The sequence below is a fragment of the Symphodus melops genome (genome assembly GCF_947650265.1).
Source record: "Symphodus melops genome assembly, chromosome: 11".
Lineage (NCBI taxonomy): Eukaryota > Metazoa > Chordata > Actinopteri > Labriformes > Labridae > Symphodus > Symphodus melops.
In genome coordinates, this window is record NC_136701.1 from 21,639,562 (window position 1) to 21,663,153 (window position 23,592).

The window sequence follows — 23,592 nt, forward strand, 5'->3', positions numbered from 1 at the left end:
TTTACATTTAAACAGTTTGAATCTTGTTCGGTGTTATTATGACAAATGTAAAATCATGAGATGTTTGTGATGAAATCAAAAGCTCTGATTTAATTTATGAGTATCTTAAACTGGAACTCGAACACTCACGGAGCATTTCTCTACATATTCAGTCAAATCAAAATCTGACGGTCGATCCTCTGTGTAAACAGGTGTTCTGTCAACATGAGGATCTCCATGGAGACGACCTTCAGGAGTACGGTGGCCTGGAGTTTCCACAGATAAACTACAGCAAATACAACACAAAGCCGTACCGTTATTTCTACGGCTGTGGCTTCAGACACCTGGTGGGAGACTCTCTGCTCAAAATGGACCTCAAGGACAAGATGTTCAAGGTGTGTGTGTGTGTGTGTGTGTGTGTGTGTGCGACTCATAGGTTGCACTGGTTTATGAGGCACAAAGGCAACATAATACTTTTAAACAGGCTCATACTCATTTAATCCAATCCAATCCACTTTATTTATATAGCACATTTAAACAACAAAGAAATGTCTCCAAAGTGCTGTACATATGATAATAAAAACAATTAAACACATATTTCCAAGACGATTCCATAAATAAAACAATAAAATCAATAAAAGATGTAGTAAACTAGTAAAATAAGTAAAAGACACATAGGACCACAAAACTCACGCAAAGTTAAAAAGCCAGGGAATAAAAATGGGTCTTAAAACGAGACTTAAAACACTCCACCGTGGGGGCTGTTCGGACGTGGAGGGGGAGAGCTTTCCAAAGTCGGGGGCCAACCACAGAGAAAGCCCTGTCCCCCCTGGTTTTAAGTCTCGCCCTAGGCACCATGAGCTGGTTTAAGTGAGTTGGTGCATTTATACCATGCTATCAGTAGCTATGTAAGCTGACAAAAGAGACGAGAAGTGTTGTAGTGTGTCGTCCTAAAATATCAAACTAGGTCAAAGGTTAAAGGAAACTGTGGACACCAAAACTGTTTAGAGCAACATATGCAGGTGATTATAATGAAGTGGCGCCCTCTGGTGTTTTAAAAGAAGGCCAGCGTGGGAGTGCGACAACCTGCAGTTATACAGTGTGTTTAACTGAAGCTGGCATTAAAACTCCCCTTTGTATGAAATAAACATGTTTACACTCCAGTCACGTTTTTATTGGATAATACAGTGTTTAGCCCCGCCTCTTCATGTATTGTAAAGTCTATGGGAAGTGTTTACAGTCAACTAGGGTTAAAATAAAAAACTCAAAGACCTTCTTTTTCTTCATTCGTTCCAGACGAGCTGCTGATAAGTCGGTCTCTTGCCCAAAGACACTTCAACAGGGTTTACTACTCTCCGCTGACAGTACTGTGTGTGTGTGTGTTTGACCTCAGGTGTGGTACCAGAAGGGTTTCTACCCGTCAGAGCCGGTGTTTGTGCCGTCACCTGATGCTGTGGAGGAGGACGATGGCGTCATCCTGTCTGTGGTTCTCACCCCCTCTCAGGTAAGACTGTTTCTGAGGAAGATAGACGTACGACAGGAATTATATGTCATCTCTAAGATTCAACAGTAAGGTAGCTTAACTGTCAATTCTGCTTTAGTACAGAACAAACAGAGGACATTTTTCTATAAACAGGAGAACGTGTGTCAGAACTGCTTGAGTCATTAACCAAGGACTTGTTCTTTATAATTTTATTTTTATTTCATTCGTTAAGTTTACACATTAAAAGTATCAACTGTGTCGTTTTGTTCACTTAACCAAAATGTTTTTTAGTTTCCTGTTAACAACAATAACCTTGACTGTTACTGACATTATTCTAAACATGAACTCTCTGTTTCTGCAGGATAAAGGAACGTTCCTCCTGGTTTTGGACGCCAAAACGTTTGAAGAGCTGGGCAGAGCCAACGTGCCCGTGAACATGGCGTACGGCTTCCATGGGACCTTCAACGCCTGTGCTTGAAGCGCTTACATTCAGAGCGTTTCTGATATTCAATATAACATGAAGAATACCAGTACAGTGTTTAACCACTATATTCCTGATGGTACTGACTCACCGCTGATGCAGTGTATTATTACTGAACTTGTTACTGCGGTTTGTAGCTGCGGTGCCATTTGCCTATAAACTCAAAGATACTTTAAGGAAGAGTGTGCAACATTTTACACGTAAAACCAGCAGGAATCAAGTCTTTGTAAATGTTTCTCTGAGTCATGACTGTCTACGATGTGTGAGAAGTGTGAGTCCCCCCCAGCTGTGCTGTTGTCAGAGCCGTGTTTACATGGACAGGACGGCTGGCTCCTCCCCCTCGTGTATAAAGCTGTTTCAGTCAAGGACTAGAGAGAAGAAGAAGAACATAGTCATTGCTTATTTGGATGTCACATAAGTGTCTTTAGATCTCGGTCATTCTGTGCCAATTTATGTGCAATATGAAGCTACAAGCTAACCAGAATGTGCTAACATCAGTCAGCTCAGACAACAATGCAGGCCACAGACCATAACAGAGGTGCTTCTTGTTAACAGTCAAGGCAGGCAGCTGCTTGGGGCCCCTGATCAGTATGGGGGCCCCTGAGAGACGACACACTTTAAACCAAAGCAGTGGCCCCAAAATGTGCACATTTTTGCTTCGGACCCCAACAGACTGGAGAATCTTATGGGTGCTTAATTAAGGTGCTTTCGACTTTGATGACTCTTTAGTGCAACGTGTGTGGAGAGGGGTGAGAGGTCTTCCCAAACAGCAGTTTAGTTTGGTTTAATGCTGGAGTTCAAGGGCGACATCTACTGGATCAAAAAGTCCCACATTCTTCCTTTAAGATGAGCATTCAAAGACATTCCCTTTTTAAAACAGAAGCTGACTTTGTGTATTGAAGACAGTTCTACCTGTTCTTCTTGTTTTTTCCAGGCTGTGTGATGTTCCATTAAAGTGCCTGATGACCTTTTCTACTTTATGAAACGATACTTTGTGAGGTTCGATGACTTTTGTACACGACAGTATAGCTGACATTCAATAAACTTGTAAGCTGTTTGAAGATTGTTTCATGTCTTTATATCTTTGACAGTTTCGAACATTTGGCTGAAAAGTAAACCGGCTGCTCACAGGACTTCACACGGAGGAGTGTGGATGAGATTTCATCAGGATATGACACACAGAGAGTCTGAAAGCAGAAAGAGATGTATAACAGATATACTTTGTTCTCTTTGTTGATCTATTATGAAACAAGACTTGATTCACACTTTTAACAATTGATTTTTTATACATAAAGGGTAATTGGACTTGCCCATGGACACATGGGACATGTAGCTGGGGATCAAACCCCCCGACTGACTTGTTTAGAGACGACCGACTCTCCCAACTGAGCTACAGCTGCGATAACATGGTTTTTAAAACTCGCCTTTCCCTTTCTCTGCTGTTTAATTTTACAAGGGAAAAAAACTCATATTTATTATTAATGAAGATATATTTCACAAAAAAGTTCTGCACACACAAATATCAGGTTTTATTCAAATGTGATTAATGTAACGGCTGAAGATTTCTTTGTTTTATAAACTGGATTAATCCAAAGACTAGAAATGAGCCGAGCTGTTCCTAAATAAAGAACTAAGGACTTGACCAAAGAGGAGGCAAATTCAAACATAAATATTAATCTCTTCAGCGTTAAACTTTCTGAATTTAAAAACCTCAAACTCACATGATAGAAAAATGTGCTGAAAGTCTTCGACAGTGTTTTCGTGTGAATCAAGAAATACACACATCCTCCACCAGAGGTCAGCACATGATCTCATTTCTGATGCAGGGAGGGAGACTCAGTCAGTGAAACACAATCTGAAATGAAAGTGTCTCTATTTTTTCAAAGAGCAAACCTTAGTGCAATAGGAAATGTGTTTGTGTTTGGTGTATGTTTCTAAAAAAACAAGAAGATCCAGGAGTCTGTATGCACGATAAAGAAACTCCTCCACGCACTGATCCTTGTTCTCTTTGTGTTAAACAGCGCTGTGAAGAGAAAAGCCTTCTCTGCTTTCAGATAGTGAATCTTAACCGATCCACTTTCTGCCTCATTCATCTGTTGCAACAAAAGGGTGAGGCAGGAGCAATGTCTCCGAGGGAGGCGGGCTCAACACGGGCACAGTGGCCGTAAGAGGGATCAAACCTGTGACCTTCTAGAAATTGGGTGGACTGTAACGGCCAGCCCTCCATGCATCTTCAAAAACACACTGGAGGAGCAGGGCACTGAGCCGAAGAGGGGCCATTTCAAAAGTCTGTGACCTTAACTACTGCATTTAAAGGACACATGAGACACACACACACACAAAGACAACATGAAGGGGAAAATAGATTTGTTCACTTCAAGAGTGAACTGAAGACAGGAGAAAAAAAGAGAGAACCTGTTGGTCAAAAAGAAACTAGATTAGAGAAGACGAACTGCAGATTGCTTGTTAATTTTTTTCTGCTGTGTGTGTGGTCAGAGAACAGATGCACGTTTCCAAAGAGGAGTGGACAAAAGAGAAAAGAGAAAAAAAACTGTGTGCGTGTGTGTGTGTGTGTGTGTGTGTTCCTAACAGCCGGTTAAAGCAACAGGAACCAAACTTATGAAGTACAGGAGAAGCCCAACAGAAGCAGCGGTACGTTATGTTTAAACAATTTTTTTTCCTTCATGTTATCGTTTTATTTTTCTTCTCGTACACCTCATCTTCTCCCTGAACATGCATTATTCAATCAATCAATGCATGTGCGTACTTAACTTTGCAAACAACTTCAGGAGTGTGGCGTGGCAAGAAAATATAAATCAATCAAAAAATAATTGCGGCGATAAATCAGAAGAATTGATGTGATTTTTCATTGATCTGCTTCAGTCAGAAACGCTCACTGAACAGGAATCCAGCAGCTGCCTCTTTTGATTTATTCTGCAGAGAGATGTGCTGACAGATACCTTCCTCCTGCAGCAAACTCACTTCTGCTATGAGCAGCGTTCTTTTTTTTTTTGATATGCAAACAGATCGGTATTTGACGAGAAACTTTACTTGGAACAATTTCCTTTGTGTTATTTCTAAGCTCTGTGTGCAACAGTATCAACCATTGAGTGTATTTAAAGATAAATGAAGTGTATCCGCCTCCTCCCGCTGTTGAAAGTGAAACAAAATACCCCCAACGACGGGCACGCAGATGTTCTGCTGGTGACGTCATTTGGAGCTGGAGCTGTGCAGGAGAAACTCAGCTCCATTTTTGACATCCTGCCCCTCACCCCAACCAAATCCCTTATTTTAAAACGTATTGATGAATGAGGGAAATATCCCTTATAGGTTGGTACAGTCCATAGAAGAACAGATTCTCATGTCAGTTTGAAGCAGACACAAGTGGAAAGTTAAATGACCATCGTTTAAGTGGTTATTACATTTTCTTTTAACGCTTCTCCTTTACTCAGATAAATCCGTTAACATGGCAACACAGGAGCCATGTTTTTCCAGTTTTCATATTAGTCATCAATACTAAAATCAACCCTTGGACATAAACTGGAATGATAAGACCTAATTATAAAGACAGAATCTATGTTAAGAAAAACATTTGGCGGTGAGGCTATTTGTTTGACGGATGTCTCTGTCATGTGAAGTGAAACGCAGGAAAACCAAAAAGTATTTCTTTGAACAAAAAGGCAAAATAAGGCTTGCTTTACAAAAACAAAAAGCCACGAGAAAACACGGGGAGTTAAAGGTATAATATGCAGCCTGCAGAGAGAATCACTCCCATGATTCCCCGCCAGGCTCAACCTCATCGTTTGTTCTGGTTTTGATTGAAAGCACCCATGGCGGCAGACTTATCATGCTGTACGTTTAAAAGATGTATCACAGGAGCAGTTCATGAAACGAACTGACCACAAGAGGGAAGGTACACTGAAACTAAACACTGGGGTAATCAGACACAGGTGGCACTAACAACAATCAAACATGGAGGGGGAAAAAAAATGGAGAAAGTGAAGAAACACGTGGGACAAGAACTACAAAATAAAACAGGAAACACTAAAGACACAGAGAACTTAAGAATGAAACACAGGACATAGAGAACCAGGCGAGGATAAGACATGACAGAATAAAACAGGAAACACTAAAGACAAAACTTAGAAATAAAAAATAAACACAAGGTAAAGAAGACGGATAAGCGGCAGAAAATGGATGGATGGTAAAGAAGAACAACAGGAAATTAAATCCAAATACTGAAAGAAGCGAAATACAAAACTAAAGCAGAAACTAATTTCAGTTCCCTGTTACCAGATAGATTCAGATAGCCAGTAGGGGGCGCTCCATTTGGGGAACTTTCATGGCATCCATGTCACATGTCTGTCTTCTTAAGCTAAGTGATTTGTCTCTAAATATTGTGTGCTCTCATAAGCCAGCACTTTGTAGCACGTAACGTTGACTATTTGTCACAACTTTTCCTCGGCCTACATCACAAACCCAAAGAAAACCACTTTTGGGTCTCTACCCCTCAGTTGAGAACCAAGGGTGTAGAGTTTCTACATGCACCAGAAGATAATGTTAGAGAAGTTTCACTTTTTAGCACAGACTGACTGAACTTCATGAAGCAGTTGGCAGCATGTTTGTAGTATTTTTAAAATCAGTCAGTGGTGTCTTGGGTCGGGAAATGTGATTTTCTGGCAGGGTAGTATCTTGTGATCAGCTGTGTCAGAAAAAGCGAAGCGTTTATTTTTAGCTTGTTTCTTTGTGATATGAATAGCTCTGAAAGCTACTGCATTTTGTGTGAACTCAAGAAAGTCAGACCAGACAACACTTAGAGCATCTGCACTGCTTTAGTCACCGAAACCCTCGAAAGACCTTTTTTAATATCATACTTATGATTATTGTCTATTATCTGCTGTAGCCATAGATACCGTTAGCCTTACATGTTACTCCAGTTGAGCTGATAATATTGATAAAGCACATTTTGTGACAGCAGTGTGTTGGTAATGGTAGATAGATTCTTTTTTGATTCAGAGGAAAATTCAAAGCCTCAAACAGCATGTTTACAAAAACATGCATGACACAAAACATTTGTTACAAAATATAAAAAAAAGGCCTCCCCCCTCCCATACATCATCATTATTCATTTCATTCAGCTCACAGCAGAGCTCTCTCAATCAGGAAGAGTTTAACCACTTGCGCGGCTAATTAGAGGATTTTCACGAGAAGATGCTGTTCCCATCTATCCATTTTCTTCCACTTATCCGAGCTCAGGTCGCTGTGGCAGCAAAGTCAACCAGGAGTTCCTTCTCTCCAGCACCGTTTCCCAGCTCCTCCAAGGCGAGACAGGATATATAATCCCTCCAGCAAACTACCTCTCAGCTAGGCGTCCTCAGGATACTTCCAAAGGGAAGCGTCCAGGATGCATCCTCATCCGATGCTTGAACTACCTCAACGGACTCCTTTCGATGCGAAGGAGAAGCGGCTGTACTCCAAGCTCCCCCTGAATGTCTGAGCTCAGAACTCTAATCTCAGAGGCTGACAGAGGCCACGCTCTGGAGGAAACTCAGGCCGCTTGTTTCTGCGATCATATTTATTCAGTCACAACCATAGGTACAACGTCTCCACTACTGCCAAAACGGAGCCAATTCATCTGTCTATCTCACAGTTCGTCCTGGCCTCACCCATGAACAAGGCTAAGATACTTAAACTCCTTTATTTGAGGTAAGGATTCACACCCCACCCGGAGAGAGCGATCAACTGTTTTCCAGAACCACGGCCTCGAACTTGGAGGCGCTGACACTCATCCCAGCCGCTTCGCACTCAGCTACAAACCGCCTCGAATGCCTGCTGGAGGTCCCCAGCATGCAGAAGCCAACAAAACCACATCATCTGCAAAAAACAGAGACGAGATTTTGAGGCCCCCAAACTGGAAACTGGAAACCTAGTCCAGTCTTTAACAAACACTTTTGTTGACCAGGTGGGTAAAAGTAAATTATTGAGGTGGACATTTCTTGAGGCTTTGAGTTGGTACAAGCAACAAGATGGCTTCACTGTGGTTTTATAAACTAAGATTTGATGAAACTGGAGTTGGAGTCATTGTAGCTCTGGGTGAAGGGGTTAAAGAGAAGCCGTCTACATCTGGACACAGCACTGATGACAGGCGTAAGACAGAAACTAAAATGGGGAAGGCGGGTGAAAATGGTCCAAACTTTCACCCATCAACACTGTTTTCCTGCCAGCCTCCTACAGTATTATAACTTCCACAGAGAAGTCGAGGTGAGCTGATGTTTGAATGCAGCAGGTAATATTCAGGACGTTTCTTCGCCAGCGCGGGGAAAGGAGATGATGATGATCTCTCTATCTATAGATAGAAAAAAAGCGACAATAAAAGCCTTCAAATAAACCAGCTTTCACATAAAAAAAAGGTTATTTTAAACATTTCTTTTGGGGCTTTTTGAGCCTTCATTTTTAGGGAGGGAGAGAGAGATCAGGGAATGACATGCGAAAGGAGCCACAGGCCGGACCAGAACCCGGGGGCCACACTGAGGACCACATGTGGCTCACACACATCCAGCAGGCTGCCTCCAATCAGAAGATTCTTCAAAAAAAAAAAAACTGCTATAAAAAGCATCTTTCACTGCTTTGCAATTGCAAACTCAAACAGTGAGAAGCTGAGTTTCCAGTACTTGCACAGCCAATCAAAACTTTTGAAAAGCAAATACTGTCAAAGTAAAATACGCTTTCATGGTTGTTTGATTAATGCCTAATTATCTAAAGGTATCTGTCAACAAGGCAAGTATCAGCAATACTGAACCTCCGTCAATTCATCCCGAACATAGAGACGCACATCTGGACTTAATTATCTGTAAACTGTACCAAAAAAAGTCGCTCTTGTCATCTCGCTGAAGGTAAGACGTTCAACAAAAATGTGTTAATTTTCCAAGGCAGACGTTTTTAAATGACAGGGTTAAAAAAAAAAAAAAAAAAACAGTCTCTAAATTCCCTGCCCGGTTTGTTTTGGGATGTGGGGCATGTTAACATCTGTACAGTGTGTTTTAAATATCATCGAGCACATAAGCCTCTTTTAAGTACCATCAGAATACAAAAACAGCTTCACTTCTGCTTCTCCTTTGGTGGGACGCATTCTCTGGATAATCATGCACATGTGAGGAGTATGATTTCCACTCTTTGCGCGTCTGTTTTCAGTTAGGTCATTACAGGGAGATGTGTGTATGTTAACATTTCTCAAATTGAGAGCAACACTTGACCTCAGAGTAAAGCGTGTGTGATATGCCGTGCGGCGTGTTCCCCTGGCACGCTCGCTGTATAGACTTACACACGCACGCACACGCATTAAATCCACACTGCAGCCTTTTCAATACATCCAGCCTGATTCACGTTAACCCATAAAACATGTCTGACATATTAATCAGGTCTGCATGTGGGGGTAGCTCTACTATTTCTCTGCTGCTGTGAGGGGGAGGTCTCTTATTGGGCCATCTTACGCATCCTAGTGGCCAATAAGAGAAGGCTGAATACCTCCTCTCCTAGCAACAAGACTCCTTTTTCTCTGCGCGGTGCAATCAGCAAATCGTCACCTCTCATTTTCCAAAATGAATAATTACAACTTAGCAGCTGTGAAGCAGAATCCGGAAAACACAAGTTTATCTTTTTCCTCACAGATAGAATATCTCTGATTTCTCCTCCTCTCCCTCCCTCTCTCCATCTTGGCGGTTGCTCCGACTGAGCGCATTCAGGCAGCTCCTGTCTAACCATCTTAAAGGCACAGCCCTGCATATTTAAGTTTTTTTTTTTCCTCCCTCTGTTCAGGGGCATTGTGGGTAATGGTCTGTACTTGTTGACCTCAGAGCGCTGAATGGAGGGGCCTCTCTCAGGAGGGAGAAGGAATACCTTGGCACAGAGCTATCATTTCCCTGAGACACCACCAACCTCTCAGCATTGAGCTTCTCTCTCTTTCTGTGTGCAGATGTTACACTCGCATGTTTGCTTAACACCCGACGATTTGACCAAAAATAAACAAAAATGAAGGCAGAGCATGTGGAGTTAAAGGTGTCGTCTTACACAGATAAAACAAACGTATCCTCCAAGATAAAACAGGGAGAAACTTTGCTCAGTTGAAGGTTTGCTGTAAATGACTTGGCTATCGCTCTTGTACAGCACCTGTTGCCAGGATACAGCAGTGTATGTGCACATGGCTGTCCGACCTCTGACCCTCGCTGCATTCCTGTCCTTGCCCCTCTGGGAGCAGGGGAGAGTCGAGCACATGTTACATGTCTGCACAGCAGCCTAAGACAACCAGAAACACGCAGAATTTTTCGGCTATCGTGTTACTCGTAGCGAGCTCAGGTACGAGTCAGAATATTCTTCAGATTTTTGTCAAATGTTTTATCAGCCATGGTTTTTGTTGTGGCACGTTTTAAATAAAGGGAGGATGCTGCAGGGTTTCATATGTTAAGAGAAGGGGGGGGTAGAACAAAGTCTGCATCTCACGTCGCCTGTGTGAAATTTGACATGGTGCAGTTGTAGGGACAGTTTGACCTTACACTTGCGAGAGTTCTCAAATTTAGCAGAACAATATCTCATGGTCATTATGAGTCAATTGGGGAGTGGGGATGCGGAAAGCGTCTGGCAGGTTGAGAAGCAGATAATTAACTACCCATCTGACCTCCTGTCCTTTTCGGCATCTTCCGTCCAGCCTCTGAATTGTCTGACAGCAGGAACAAAAGCCCCCACAAAGCTCATTTAGCCCGCTTTCAATGAGGACAGACAAGGAAAGAGTGCTCTCCCTTTGAAGTGTGCTCCCTCCATCCTGCTCCGGCCCCACCTCCCGTCTACCGGATCAGACCGTTACAGTACGAGTGGCTCGAACACACAACCGGTGTTCAACCTTAGCTGACCCTTGCTCTCGTCAGACCCGCCCTCCTCAGGGGAGGAATGCTGCTGATGGGAGTTTTTAATATTCCCCGGCCCTGCGTGCCCTCAAATTTGGCGGTGCGGTGTTAACACAAGCTGACACCACAGATTAGCCACAGACATCAGGAATGCTGCTGCCTTTTTGTGCCACGTGGACTTTGGCCAAGAGGGTCTTTGGGTTGTAAAGGCCACAGAGACCTGCGAATAACAGGTCCATGACGGAGAGGCAGGCGCTTTTTTCGCCGTGCTCGTCTTAACGTTAGCTAGCAAGCGAGCAACAGGCCGTGGACGTTTACGACGATTTCATCTCACATTTTTTAAAAGTTACAGATTCATGCTGTGTAGACCTTTTTTACAGAATGGGTCGAGATTATAAAAGAGAAACTACTTTACAAAATCAGAAAAGCCCAAAAAATATTTCATGAAACGTGTGAAGTTTAAAATGAACTTTGTAAAAAGAAAAATACTTAAAACACCTGAAGTGTAATCCAGACCTTTAAATGAGCATTCACAAAAGACAGTTTGCTCCTAATTGACTCTTTTGTAACTGCAGGGTTTTTTTTTTTATGTGAACACAATCACTCATACACAATGATCACTCCTGATTCAGTAACAGCATGAATATCTAAAGAGGCTGGCATGTTCGAAGGCCACTTGATCACTGCTGAACTAATGTTTTGAATATACAGGTAAAGTGATAATTCACGGTTAATGTGTGTTTTCATGTTAATGAGTTCAAACATTTTATCTTTAAATACCAGAACGCACACACTGACATAAAGCTCTGTGTCGTTTAAATAACGTGATTAGACACTGTGAAGTGAATTAAAAACCATTAATCGGGTGTTTATTATGAGTGAGAATTTGAACAAAGAATCTGAATAAAATGAGGATGTTCGTTTTATGTCGTTCTTCTCAGTGGAATTATAAGAGAGAAAATCTATATAGCAGCAGCTTCCTTTACAGCTAGACTTATAAAAATGTCGACTCCAACACAATCATCTGTGGTAAACCTCCGTGGTTTTATGGCGTCTTTGCATCCAATGCATCAATTCAATAATCTTAAGTATTTGAGGAACTTGTGGTTGTAATCTGACAGTCACTGCTAACCTCAAAAACATCTCTCATCGCAGGCAGCGTCACATGCCGGCGGACTTACCTTGACGTTCTTCTCAATTTTCAACTCACAGAATAAACAACGTCGTAACAAACAGACGACGTACTGTTGAGGTCAGCAGCTTAACTAACACTATATGATCAACAGGATCATGAAAGAAGTCTCTGAAGACTTTCTGAAAAGAATGTTCAACATGTTGAAGTGTGAAAAACTCATTAATACAAGGATTCATCTTCCCGGAGAAGAAGTCGGAGTAATTGATCAAATTGACTAAGATTTATCCGGCTGTTTCCAAGAAAGATCAGGAAACAGTTTTGAGTCAAAGTCAGATAAAAACTCCAGATTCGAACAGAACCTGCCTCAGATGAACTGTGAAAGTCATTCATGTGAAAAAAACCCCGAAACTTTGTGATCTTTGAGCGGGAAGCTCTGAAGGACACGTTGTGCTCGCTGCCGCTGAAGTTGAATCAATGACTTCACTTTAATTGTTGAACAAAGTTGTTTGCTTATTTTATAACAGCACAAAAACAAGCCTCTTGAATAAACAACTCATTAACAGCATGGAAAGATAAAGGGCCGAGCGTCGTGTTCTTCGACGAAAAAAACAAGTCAAATGGATCTTTGGAAAGTCACAGCAGCAGAAGTAAACCTTGTTGAGTTTTCCTTTAAAAAAACGAACAGGAAGTTTAATGCATACACAGCTTCAGTAACCTGCCAGCAGTTAAACGATCCACAGTGAAATAATGACAGATGTGATCATATTGTGATGCTGCTGCAGCGTGAACATCATAAAACCTGTGAGATGAATCTATTCCACCCTTTGTTCAATAAAAGTTGAGACTCAAATCGTGGCTGGAGCCTTTTACTAATGACAGAAACAGGAAGTGAAATTAACAACTAACATTTGAATGTAAGTGATTAAAATGAAAGGAGTCCTGTTCCACTCGGAGTATTGTTCGATATCTTTCTTGATTTTCTATGTTTTTACACTGTGTTGTCATCGTAGTGAGGATATTTTAAAAATATTCATCTTCTTGATTTTACTGTCAGTCAAAAGGTGATAAAACCACACACAGCACTGATGAGGACGTTTCACGTTTCAGGAAGACTTTGTAACAACTGATTATTTCAATTACCGAAAAAAATCTCACTTTCATTAAAGGTGAAATTTTGTATATTTTCATGTGGACAAAAAAAAAAATCCTGATACAAATTTTTGACTTTGGTGACCTAACTGGGGCTCTGGCTGTTGCAGGTGTGAACAGCTTGTATGCAGATGATCTTATTGTATTTAATTCAAGTACAGTGCTGGTTAACAGCACCTAAAGTCTGATGGAATGAGCAAGATATCAAATATAATGCCAGTAAGAGAGCCGTGTATATTTGTTAAACCACATGTCCTGTTGTCATACTGTATTTGTTGGCTCTTGGCTGGCCTTTTGTTAACCTTTATTTTAAAAGTAGTATTAGCACCATAATGATCAGAGACCCCGTTTTCAAGGGAGACCTGGCCAACAATAATTGTTTAAATGTCAGTATGCATGAACGGATTAGGAAGTATTGGGCCCCTGGGCACATGATCCACCCGTCTGTACGTCATATCTGTTTGTAGATCGTTCTTATATACTACATGTAGAGCATATAAAATAAATCTTTCTAATGGAGATACTTTTAAACATGCGTTTTGTCCTAGTTAACACCAAGACACCAAACATGTGCCATGAACTCATCATTAACGGCGTAAAAACGGACAGACTGGATCAATTCTTTGTGCAGCTCGAGAGCAGCAGTTTGTGCGACGCTGAGATCAGGAGCTCCGTTTCAAAGGCCACACAGGCAGCTACATGTGAGATGTAAATCACCCAAGTGTTTGGTATCATAACCACATTTCACCTTTTAAGCTCTGAGATATAAAACCTGTCTCGACCATTGACTCTATGTAAAGTTGAAAGATGCACCTCACCCCCCCTCCCATTGTACACAATTGAAGCCATGATACATCCCTTACCAGTGCTGGACTGGGACAAATAATCATCTCTGACAGTTCTGCTCAGACTGGCCTTAAGATACAGGCCATTATAGAAACAGTGAAGGGAAGCTTGTAATTGGTCAAATGAGAAACCATTAGAGAGCTCTGAAAGCACCGAAATACATTCAAATATCAGGATAGCGACAACAAGTTTAAATCAACCTGAGGATCTATCTGGGTGTGCTGTGATTTGGATGTGGATTCTGGACTGTTAGCACATTTTGGGAATTTACGCGGCCACACAAAAGGAGGACTGAAATAGTTTTTGAACACTTGTATTTTCCCAATTTTGTTTCTAATAGCACCTCCATTACTTTCTCTTTCTTTTTTAAGTGCATTAAACGAAATTCAAGGTATCAACAGAACTAGAAAAAGAATAAAGGCTGATTGAGAAATGAAAGGGGGGGTAAAAAGAGAAGCTGCCTGTGACATTGGAGAGGCAGAGTTCTCACAATCCTCTGTCATTTATGCTTGGAAAAGAATCACATACAGGGCCCCTGTCTTATTGCTATGGTAACCTGAAGGCCATTATCATACTTCGCCATTCACTATGAAAGAAGTTCAGTGAAAAGGGAGGACAGTGTGGTGCGTTTCTCTGCTCAAAGCATAGAAATAGAAGCAAAAGGAATGAATGAGTGAAAGAGAAATCAGACGTGTATCATTGAGAGGTACAGTAGAAGAGTGTATACGTAAATGGGAGGGATTCCCTGATATATCAACACGTGACCGTACTGAGCCTCTGTCAAGAATAGGAAAATGGTTTGACCCTGACTTATGATGGTTTGTTACCTGGGAAATTCAAGGTCAAGGTTTTTTTATTTGTTAGGAAAATATCACAATGTCTCTGTAAAAAACATGGGTGGACTTGCATATAGTTATAAATGTATATTACAATAAAGATGTGCATAGATGACATACTGTTTGATACTTTTCCTATTGAATCTTTGATAAATAACCGTCTCGAACATAAATGCTTTAGGAATAACATCCAATGTCTGTGATGAATTAAAGCTGTTCTGTTTGATGCCATGTAAGATCATTTTATTGGACGACTGATAATCGCCCGAGGTCACTGAGTGAGTTTGAAGGTTCAACCTTTTGTGAATCATTGTTTAGGGTTGCTAAAAACCTGATCTTTTCCCTAAACCGAGCAGAAAAAGTTTAAATTGACAAATTGTAAATTTGGCTCAACAGCTTGTTAGTTATGAGATGACGGATGTAACTGAATGTATTTGATGGAGCCCTAAAAGAGTAAGGAATATTTAATAGTACAAATGCAAAAACTACGTAGAATCTTACCTTACTCAGTTTGAAGACACATGTATGTGGAAAGTTGAGAAAATATAACTGATGATTTGAATGATTAGGGAAGTTATGATTGCAGGCAAATAGTTAAGAAGTGTCTGCATGAGCGCTCTGCTGCTGTTTGTGGCGGTGAGAGAGAAGCGAGCGGGTTAGTGTGACAGTGCATTAGCAGCCAGAGTCCGTTCTCTGCGTCCCCAGAGAGACCAGAGCGGCCATATTAACATTCTCCTCAGAAGGGCCACAGGATCTGCCTTCAATGCCGTCTGAATCCAAACAAAGGATGGTGTGTGTGTGTGTGTGTGTGTGTGTGTGTGTGTGTGTGTGTGTGTTACTGTTTGTAAGATGAGGAGGCAAAAGCAGAGAAAAGTAACGAGGGAAAAGGGCTACAGTAGGAGGGGGATTGAGATTCAGGATGTCATTTTTGTGACTGTGTATGAAACGTTTCTTCTCAGAGACATGTGAGTCTTTTTTTCTGTTTTAAATGATCAAAATCATTTCAATCATTTTATCTCACAAAGAAACATAGAACCCATTAATATGAGTTAAAGTGAAGAAAAAAAAATCCAAATCTGACTCATAGCGCTCGTCTTTGAGTTTTTCTTTTTTTTTTTTTTAAATTTATGAATCTATTTTCGTTCAGTGTTTGACCAATCATTGTGATCTACACACTTGCCAACCAATCTGACTCTCTTTAGCTTCGAAGATGAGTTGCTTAAGAAACTGTAACCAGGGAATTCATGAGCAACTCCTCTTACTTTCTCACTTACTGTTTACATTATTCTGTTCCTATTTATATTCATGCATTACTGTTTATGTAAGAGACTTTCTCTTCAAACCCAGCTCATGTATTTGTTATAATGAAGCCTTAATAAAGTGAGAGAGGGCCTTCTTAAATTGGATTAAAGGGTAGATACCAGTGCCGATGTCGGCCTGCATCACAGTAATAACCAGAAGCAACTGTAGACAATTGACTTCCTATGCATAACTCAAACATCTGGCCTTCATCACAGAGTGCCTGAAATCTTTTCACATTCCATGTGCAAACTGCACAATGTCATGCAATCTTCCCCGACTCTGCTGCACCTACCAACATTCACTCCTCTCTTATTTCTGAAAAACTAATGATGTGTTTGCGGTTTAACACTCAGATCAAGAGGGAGGTCGGGAATTATGGATCCATTTGATGTGCTGTATGTGCTTAATGTGATTTATTTACACTGCTGAAACGACCAGTGTGATCGCTGCTCAGGATGTGATGTTTTAACTTCTGAAGAGAAGTGGATCAGCTGCATGTGCAAAACAAGAGGGATAGACATCAACATATACAAAGTATTAAAAAATAAATAAATAAATAAATCTGAGCTTATCTACACGTGTTTGATATCACTGAAAAATCACATCATTGATGTTCAGTAAATGTTCACTATACTGAAAAACATGAAAACCCCCCCCGATACAAACAGCAACAAGTCTCAGTCAGTTTAAAGTTATGTTTCCCCCCCAGTATAACAAACACATTGTCTACAGTTGTTCAGAAGTACTGTTAGCCAAATCGTCGATGACGTCTAATGTGCTGATATAAGAGAACAGCATTAATGAGCGCTCTGTTTACCATCATAGTTCAGAGTCCTCTAATGTATGCTGTTCAGCGTTCAGGTTGACGGGAACATTTTTAGCTTTGCAGGTGTCCGCTCAAAGAAAAGTCATATTTGACAAATCTGAATTTGCTCTGATGACAAGTTAAGGTATTACAGAAGGACAAACATTTCATGCCAATTCAATGAGTACATGTTGATTTTCAAATTATAAATGTCAACCTCAAGATGGCATTAGAAAATATTATTATCACGCTCAGTTACTCATTCATGGAACGGTAACCATGAGGAACGTTTTGCCAGTCTTACTAATGGATGTGAGGATGTTTCACCAGATCAGAGAAAACATGTTGCCTGGTAATGACTCTTCCAATTAAAGTCATTAAGAGTCAATACTCATGATGGATAGCTGTCAAAAAAGTTTAGTAGATGATATTGAGATATTTGAATGGGAATGTTGTTGACCAACCTACAAACTGACAAAGTCATACTTAGTTACTTACAATAAAAGTTAAAGGATAGTTACCCACTGGACATGCTGCTCACCTCGGCCCCTTCACTCAGAAACCTGTTGGAGGGCCAACATAGAAGCTGACCAGACGTCGCTGCAGAAGGGGCCGTTTGCACCACTGAAATGTGTAAACATATTAAGAAAAAACAACTGAAAAGTCATGCTGGTGTAAGAGGACACTATAGGGAGATTTCTTCATGACCGCTTATTTGATTTAGCATTTTGTCAGTGCACACAGACTAAGAAGGGGCTTGGGCATCTGTACTGAAGCTTTGTCCTCCATAAATAAAGTGTCATTTCTGCACATAAATCATTTCCTGTTTGCAAAAAGTCATGTCCCTGCCCGACAGATATATTTGGTTAAATAAGAGCATCCGGTCAGTAGATATGTGATCCAGGCCAGCGTAATGCCTTCTTCTAGATCCTCTCCCGGCTGCAGCTGCAAACGCACCATCGTGTACTACCAATAAGTTTGTCCTTTGAAATAAGAGTTCTGAATTACTTTTTAAGTTAGAAAAATAAAACTTTATATCATCAGTCAATAATGAAACCTGTTGAAGAATATAGGAGATACACATATGTGATTGATATGCCATCGTCTTTTAATTTATTTTGTTATTTTATTTTAATGTGCATCACTTTGGTCAGCTGTGGTTGTGTTAAAGTGCTTAATCAAATAAAGTTGGATTGGATTGGATCACATTGTTCAACATTGCAATAACGATATAAATGTGATACATAATCAGGAATAAAGGGGAATCTTATCTATAACTCATGGGTTTTCTTGTTACGTTTTCAATACGTTCCTCCTAAATCCAAATTTGACCGCTAAATGGGCAACTTTTTTTAAAGCTAGTATAGCTAGTTAGAAAGCTCGCTTGTTCCTCAATTTACTGCATCAAAACTGAAGGCATGGCCATCCTATCCACAGCTCCATCCATCAGGTAGAACATGTGCATGATGAGTTAAAAAGCATTGATGTTTGTATAACATACATGTTCTTCACATGATTGTGATTAATTCTAATAATTGTGCAGCTTTAACTGATTAAAAAAACGCTCCTTCTCCAATGACATACAAGCATGTAGTTGATACTGATATCAGGAATTATTTAACCATTAGCCTGAAAAGAAGAAAGTCTGACAAAAGCTAACAGCATTTAACCCGAAGAAAGTAACCTCTCGCCTTCCATACAGAGTATCAGTGCAGAGCGTCAGAGCAGAACTGTTGAAAGACACGAGGGAAAAGCAGAAAGTGGAAACCTCAGATGTATAGATTCTTCAGGGACACTTTGTTTTTTCTTCATACTTGGTGTGATTGCATTTGCATAGTTTCTTCTTGGCAGTGTCTGAGAGGATTGGAGACTTTCTGAACTCAATGCTGCATCACTCTGGAATCCACCTACACACATCCACTCTTTCTTTTTTCTTTCCTTCTTCACCACAGCGCAGTTTAATAAAGCAATAACAGTTCCACACTGTAAGCTGATATGAGCTTTCTGAATTGCTGCCTTTTCTTTTAACCTTGATTCTACCTGCACACTAGAGGAAGGCCTCACTCAAAAGTAATTCAACCTATTACTGCAATCCTGTATTTGTTCATCAGTCAACATGTTGCTTTGGGTCATGTCATAGCCTCCAGTGTGTTCTTTATGAGGTCTTGGCATATATAAGTTCTTTTTTCTATTTGTTTGTATTCCCCGTACAATTAAATGTTGCTGAGATAAATATGATGAACTGTGCAGCAGAGCCATTTTAGTAAAGTAAAATAGATCAAGGTTACACAACTTCAAAAAAAAAAAAGATAGATACTGTATAAAATGGAATCATTTGAAAGTTTCTGTGCATGTTCAGTAACATTTACGTTCAGAACACATTGGCCTTCATCAACAGAAATGCCTGCAGAATCAGGGTCAGACTGGGATGCACTAATTATTTCAAACAGCATGTTTGGAATAAAACAAACTTTTACAGCATCCTTTTTTGATGATTAAAATACCCAAGTGTTTCCAGGTCATCATGACATGTCACGGTTTGTTGTTGTTCACTTTTAACTGTGATTGTGATGTTGACTTAAAATAGTTCAGATTTGATTTAATTTAAAACGTTACAGTAAAAACGTAGTCCACGTTTACTCTTAAAAATATATCTTACAATCCTCATGATCTCTTTTTTTGTCGGAGTATGAAGTTGTTGTTTGTTGTGATTAAAGTGTCTGCAGCACACGCCTTTCATGTATAATGCATCAGCGTTCAAAAAGCGTCCATTTCAGGGCTGTGTGAAGTCATAAAGCTTCGAAAATGATCATCGAAAGGAAGTACTGCGGCAGGAGCGAGACGCTGGCAAACACTTGAGGCTGGGTTCGATGATTTTGGTTCGAGTGCAGCTGAGGCAGGAGACCGGCAGCACGAGCAGTTACAAGATGGCGGCGGTCTGCAGTAGTGCGCTCTGTCCAGGGAGAAAAGAGACAGAAAGCCAGAGTAACCGAGCGGAACTTGCACCAAGGGCCAAGTATCACAGTAATTTGGAGCAAGTCCCATCTACCGGTAGGGGCGGGTAGAGCGGAGACAGCACCCACATGGGCACTGATACTGTAGGTGCAGGGGGGCGCGAGAACAATAGAATGGCTGCCTCCCAGACAGAGCTGCCGTACTGCAGTGATAAGGGAACAGGAAAGGGGGGGGCGGGGTGCAGCACAGTAGGTAGACACACCTGCTCCTGCCGCTGGAGCAACAGCAGCCACAGTAACAAGCAGCAGACAGAAAGAGCTGGTTTGAAAGGCGAGTCCAGCCTCTCATGCAGCGATCAGAGGGCATGTGAGGACTCTTCCCCTGTGCCGTGAGAGTGTGAGTGAGATCAGAGCACAGGGGAAGAGCTGGAAATGACAGAAGAGGGGAGGAATAACGCTGAGCGAACCATACGCTGTACACACACACACACAACAGATGTGTTTGTTCATGTATTTAGACTTGAAACATTAAAACTGAATCTGAAATTTGAGGTTTGCTCCCAGTTAATTCAGCAATTCCTGAGGGTTTTTTTTTTTTTTTTTTTGTCAGTCAAAGAACAACCGTCATCTTTTTTTTTTTTTTTTTTAACTCCAAGACGAGCAGTCTGCCTTCATTGGATTCTGTTCATGACCAAGAGACTGCGCTGAATGTCAGCAGTGGGATGGTCCATGACAAAGACTCTTCCACACACTACCCAGCTGAAGGGGAATTGATCTTACGAACAGAAAAGGCTTCATCAATTCAAGCATAAAATCAGCCGGCTCACAGTTAGTCCAAAATCTTTCAAATTAACATTATTGCTCTTTTCATGTCAATCTATTTTCCTCCACTACAGGTCCAGCTGTTTGCATCCAAGTTTTCTCTAAAATTAAATGCCAATTAAAAAAACAAACATTCACACAGAGGGAGCTGTCAATGAGTGACATCGAAAGATCTGTACTCTTTTCAATGGTCGGCCATTTTGCAAGTTAGAAAAAAAAAAAGAAGCAGAGGCCGGGGGGCAAGGCTGCTGTGGGAGGTCTTAATAATGTGGTTTGTGCATGCATATACACAGACACACAGATGGAGGGACAGTGTACATGCTTAAACTGCACACATGGAAGTTATTACTTTCATTTTCCTCAGTAGTTCCTCAAAGTCGAGCTTTGATGCAAACACTCGAAAAACCATCAGCATGATTTATTCTTCCTCCTTGCTGTCTGTCTGGATGTCGTCTTTCACTGCATGTTTTTACTGACCAAGTAAGCACTGACACTTTCCCCTACTGAAACCTGCTGAACATGACCATGTTTGCATTTTATAACTAATTTAAAACCCCTTCACATTTTTCCTCTCTTACTTGTAAATTCCAAAGAGATTCTTAAATTAAAGCTAAATTAAACAAAATGTATTCACAAGTCATACATGATGCAGAAATCAGCTTAGGGTTGGAACAACATCGATTCCACAATAAATCGTAGCCCTGACTCGTGTGATACTATCAGTCTGTCGCTGAGGCCCAGTTTGGATATTTATTTATAAACTTACTTTAAACTGATTTCTCTCAAAAAATGGACTGACTGTGCCACTCCTTCATGACTCCTCATGATCGTGTTTATGGCGTGAACGAATACGTCGGGAACAGAAGTAAAGCGGCCAAAGTCAAAGGTAAGAGTGGAATAAAAGAAGAAGAACATATAGGAAAGTTAAAGGAAGAAGCTTGATAAGAGGTGAAACTGACAGAAAATTGCAGTGAATAAATTAATCGTGGAATTGTCGATCCTTCTGACTTTTGGGGTTTTAAACAGGACAAGTTTATTGTAACGTCACTTTTTGATTTGTCATGACACAAATATTATCTTGATGTGGGCCATGTTTTGTGTGGCATATCATTTTTCACGTCCAGTGAGATAAATTCAGACTTTTCAGATGTATTTTATTGAAAATCCTCAGATTGCAATAACAACGATTTTGCTACATGTGCAGCCGTATCTGAAACTAAAACAAAGCTTTCTATTTACATGAATAAACAAGCCTTTAGTCGATACTGATCCAGTATCGACTAAAGGCTTGTTTATTCATGCTAACGTTACCATTAACCTGAAAAGAGCTGGGAATCTTTGGGTGTCTCACGATTCAATTCGATTTCGATTCTTGGGTTCATGATTCGAAAATCTATTTTTGATACAAAATGATTCTGGATTCATGAATCAAAGTCTTTTTTGTTATTATTATTATCAGTGCATACTTCAGGATCTACTCCAGTCACATCTGTGAGACTGGCTGAATCTCTTGCTGCTCCATTTGGCCTTCTAGTGAGTGACAGAGCTAGCATTAGCATTTAACAGGAAGTGACTGATTAGCCAAAAAACAAAACTGATTATTGGAAGTTATGAATCTAATTAAAATCTAAAAGATAAGAATCTTGATTTTCTCCATAAAAAAGCTTTAATCCCAAAGCAAAGCATCCAATACCGTATCATATCGTTACCCTGTGATTCCTACCTCGAACTGTAGACGTTTTTTTGTCTGTTATAGGATTTTGCACTATTAAGACATGTAAAGATTATTTAAGGTGTCATATTCTTGCTTCCAATAAGTTATCACATGCATAACAATGGGAATAGTTTGTCGGTTTACACAAGTTAGCTCATTAGCAGTCTTTAACTAAATAAGTAAAAATAAAAGACATTTGCATGGAGCGGGCTTGTGTCAAAGAACAGCTGTATTTTTCAAGCATTCATCCAACATGCCTTCAAATCAAAGCTGAAAATAGAATAGAAGTTCAAAGCTACCTGTCCTTCATCCACATGATCACTGCATCACTTCCTGTCTGATAAAAACTAATGAAAGAATGAGGACAAAACGTCACACAGCATATTGATTGAAAACCTGCAAACGCTCTCTTAAAAAACACTGAGAGTAAAGACGAAGGAGACATGTAAAGAGTTACATACCGGAGGTGTGGGTAAAGGGAGGGGAGAGCTGGAAATGAAGCTGTTACTGTGATCACAGATCAACAACCAATTATAGAAACAGACATTTGCCTCCAGACACATTTCAACATAGTGCTTTTGCAGAACAGTGGAGACTGAGACAACGGCCATCCTTAGCATGATGCACTGCTCGCTAGCTGATGACCTCAAGTGCCCCCGTGTATGACACAGTGGACCGAACACTGTCCCAATTATTTAAACATTCACTAAATCACAGTACACACTACAAGGGATTTTACAAATGCTGTCACGTCTGTTCAGTGCTGCATACATCCACAGTTTAAAGACCTATAGGGCTGTTAGCATGCTACTATAACTTCCCAGTCAACCATGCATTGAGTTCGCCTTTTCACTGTCTTCTATTTGTATGAAACAAAGGAGCGCAGTGATTTATTGAGAAAGGATGAGATTTTCATGAGGTCAAACACAAGTGTACTGAGCTTTCAGTGTCACGCTCTCTCCAGTACTTTGTGCTGCCCTCAAGTTAAAGTGTAAATGACTTGTAGAGGTGTGATAATGAAGAAGATTATCTGTTAAATAAGATCTAATACAATAACCCATTGAATATGAGTCTCTCTAAAAGGGGTGTTATCCCTTTGCAGCCACATTATGTATGCTACAGTATTTATCTGCAGCAAATAATTGACTTCACCTTTTTTATCAGACTTTGCGTCTGTACAGTACACACA

The 23,592-nt window shown here is 40.5% G+C and overlaps 2 protein-coding genes across 3 annotated transcripts in view; one reads left to right on the plus strand and one right to left on the minus strand.

Annotated features, from left to right (window-relative positions):
* snx19a (sorting nexin 19a) overlaps positions 1 to 23,592 on the minus strand; it is an 86,571-nt gene that overhangs the window by 15,400 nt on the left and 47,579 nt on the right. The gene's annotated exons all lie outside the window — the stretch shown is intronic.
* LOC306831423 (carotenoid-cleaving dioxygenase, mitochondrial-like) overlaps positions 1 to 23,592 on the plus strand; it is an 86,657-nt gene that overhangs the window by 5,573 nt on the left and 57,492 nt on the right. Inside the window, exons 10-12 of one of the 2 annotated variants that reach the window (XR_013780083.1) lie at positions 192 to 374; positions 1,373 to 1,483; positions 1,824 to 2,836. Coding sequence is in view for 1 of the 2 variants with exons in the window: in XM_079355529.1 (XP_079211655.1) it covers positions 192 to 374; positions 1,373 to 1,483; positions 1,824 to 1,940 (411 nt within the window). In the remaining variant the exon portion in view is untranslated. Of the gene's footprint in view, positions 1 to 191; positions 375 to 1,372; positions 1,484 to 1,823; positions 3,005 to 23,592 lie in introns of those variants that run through there. The other variant, XM_079355529.1, reaches the window with a different exon arrangement.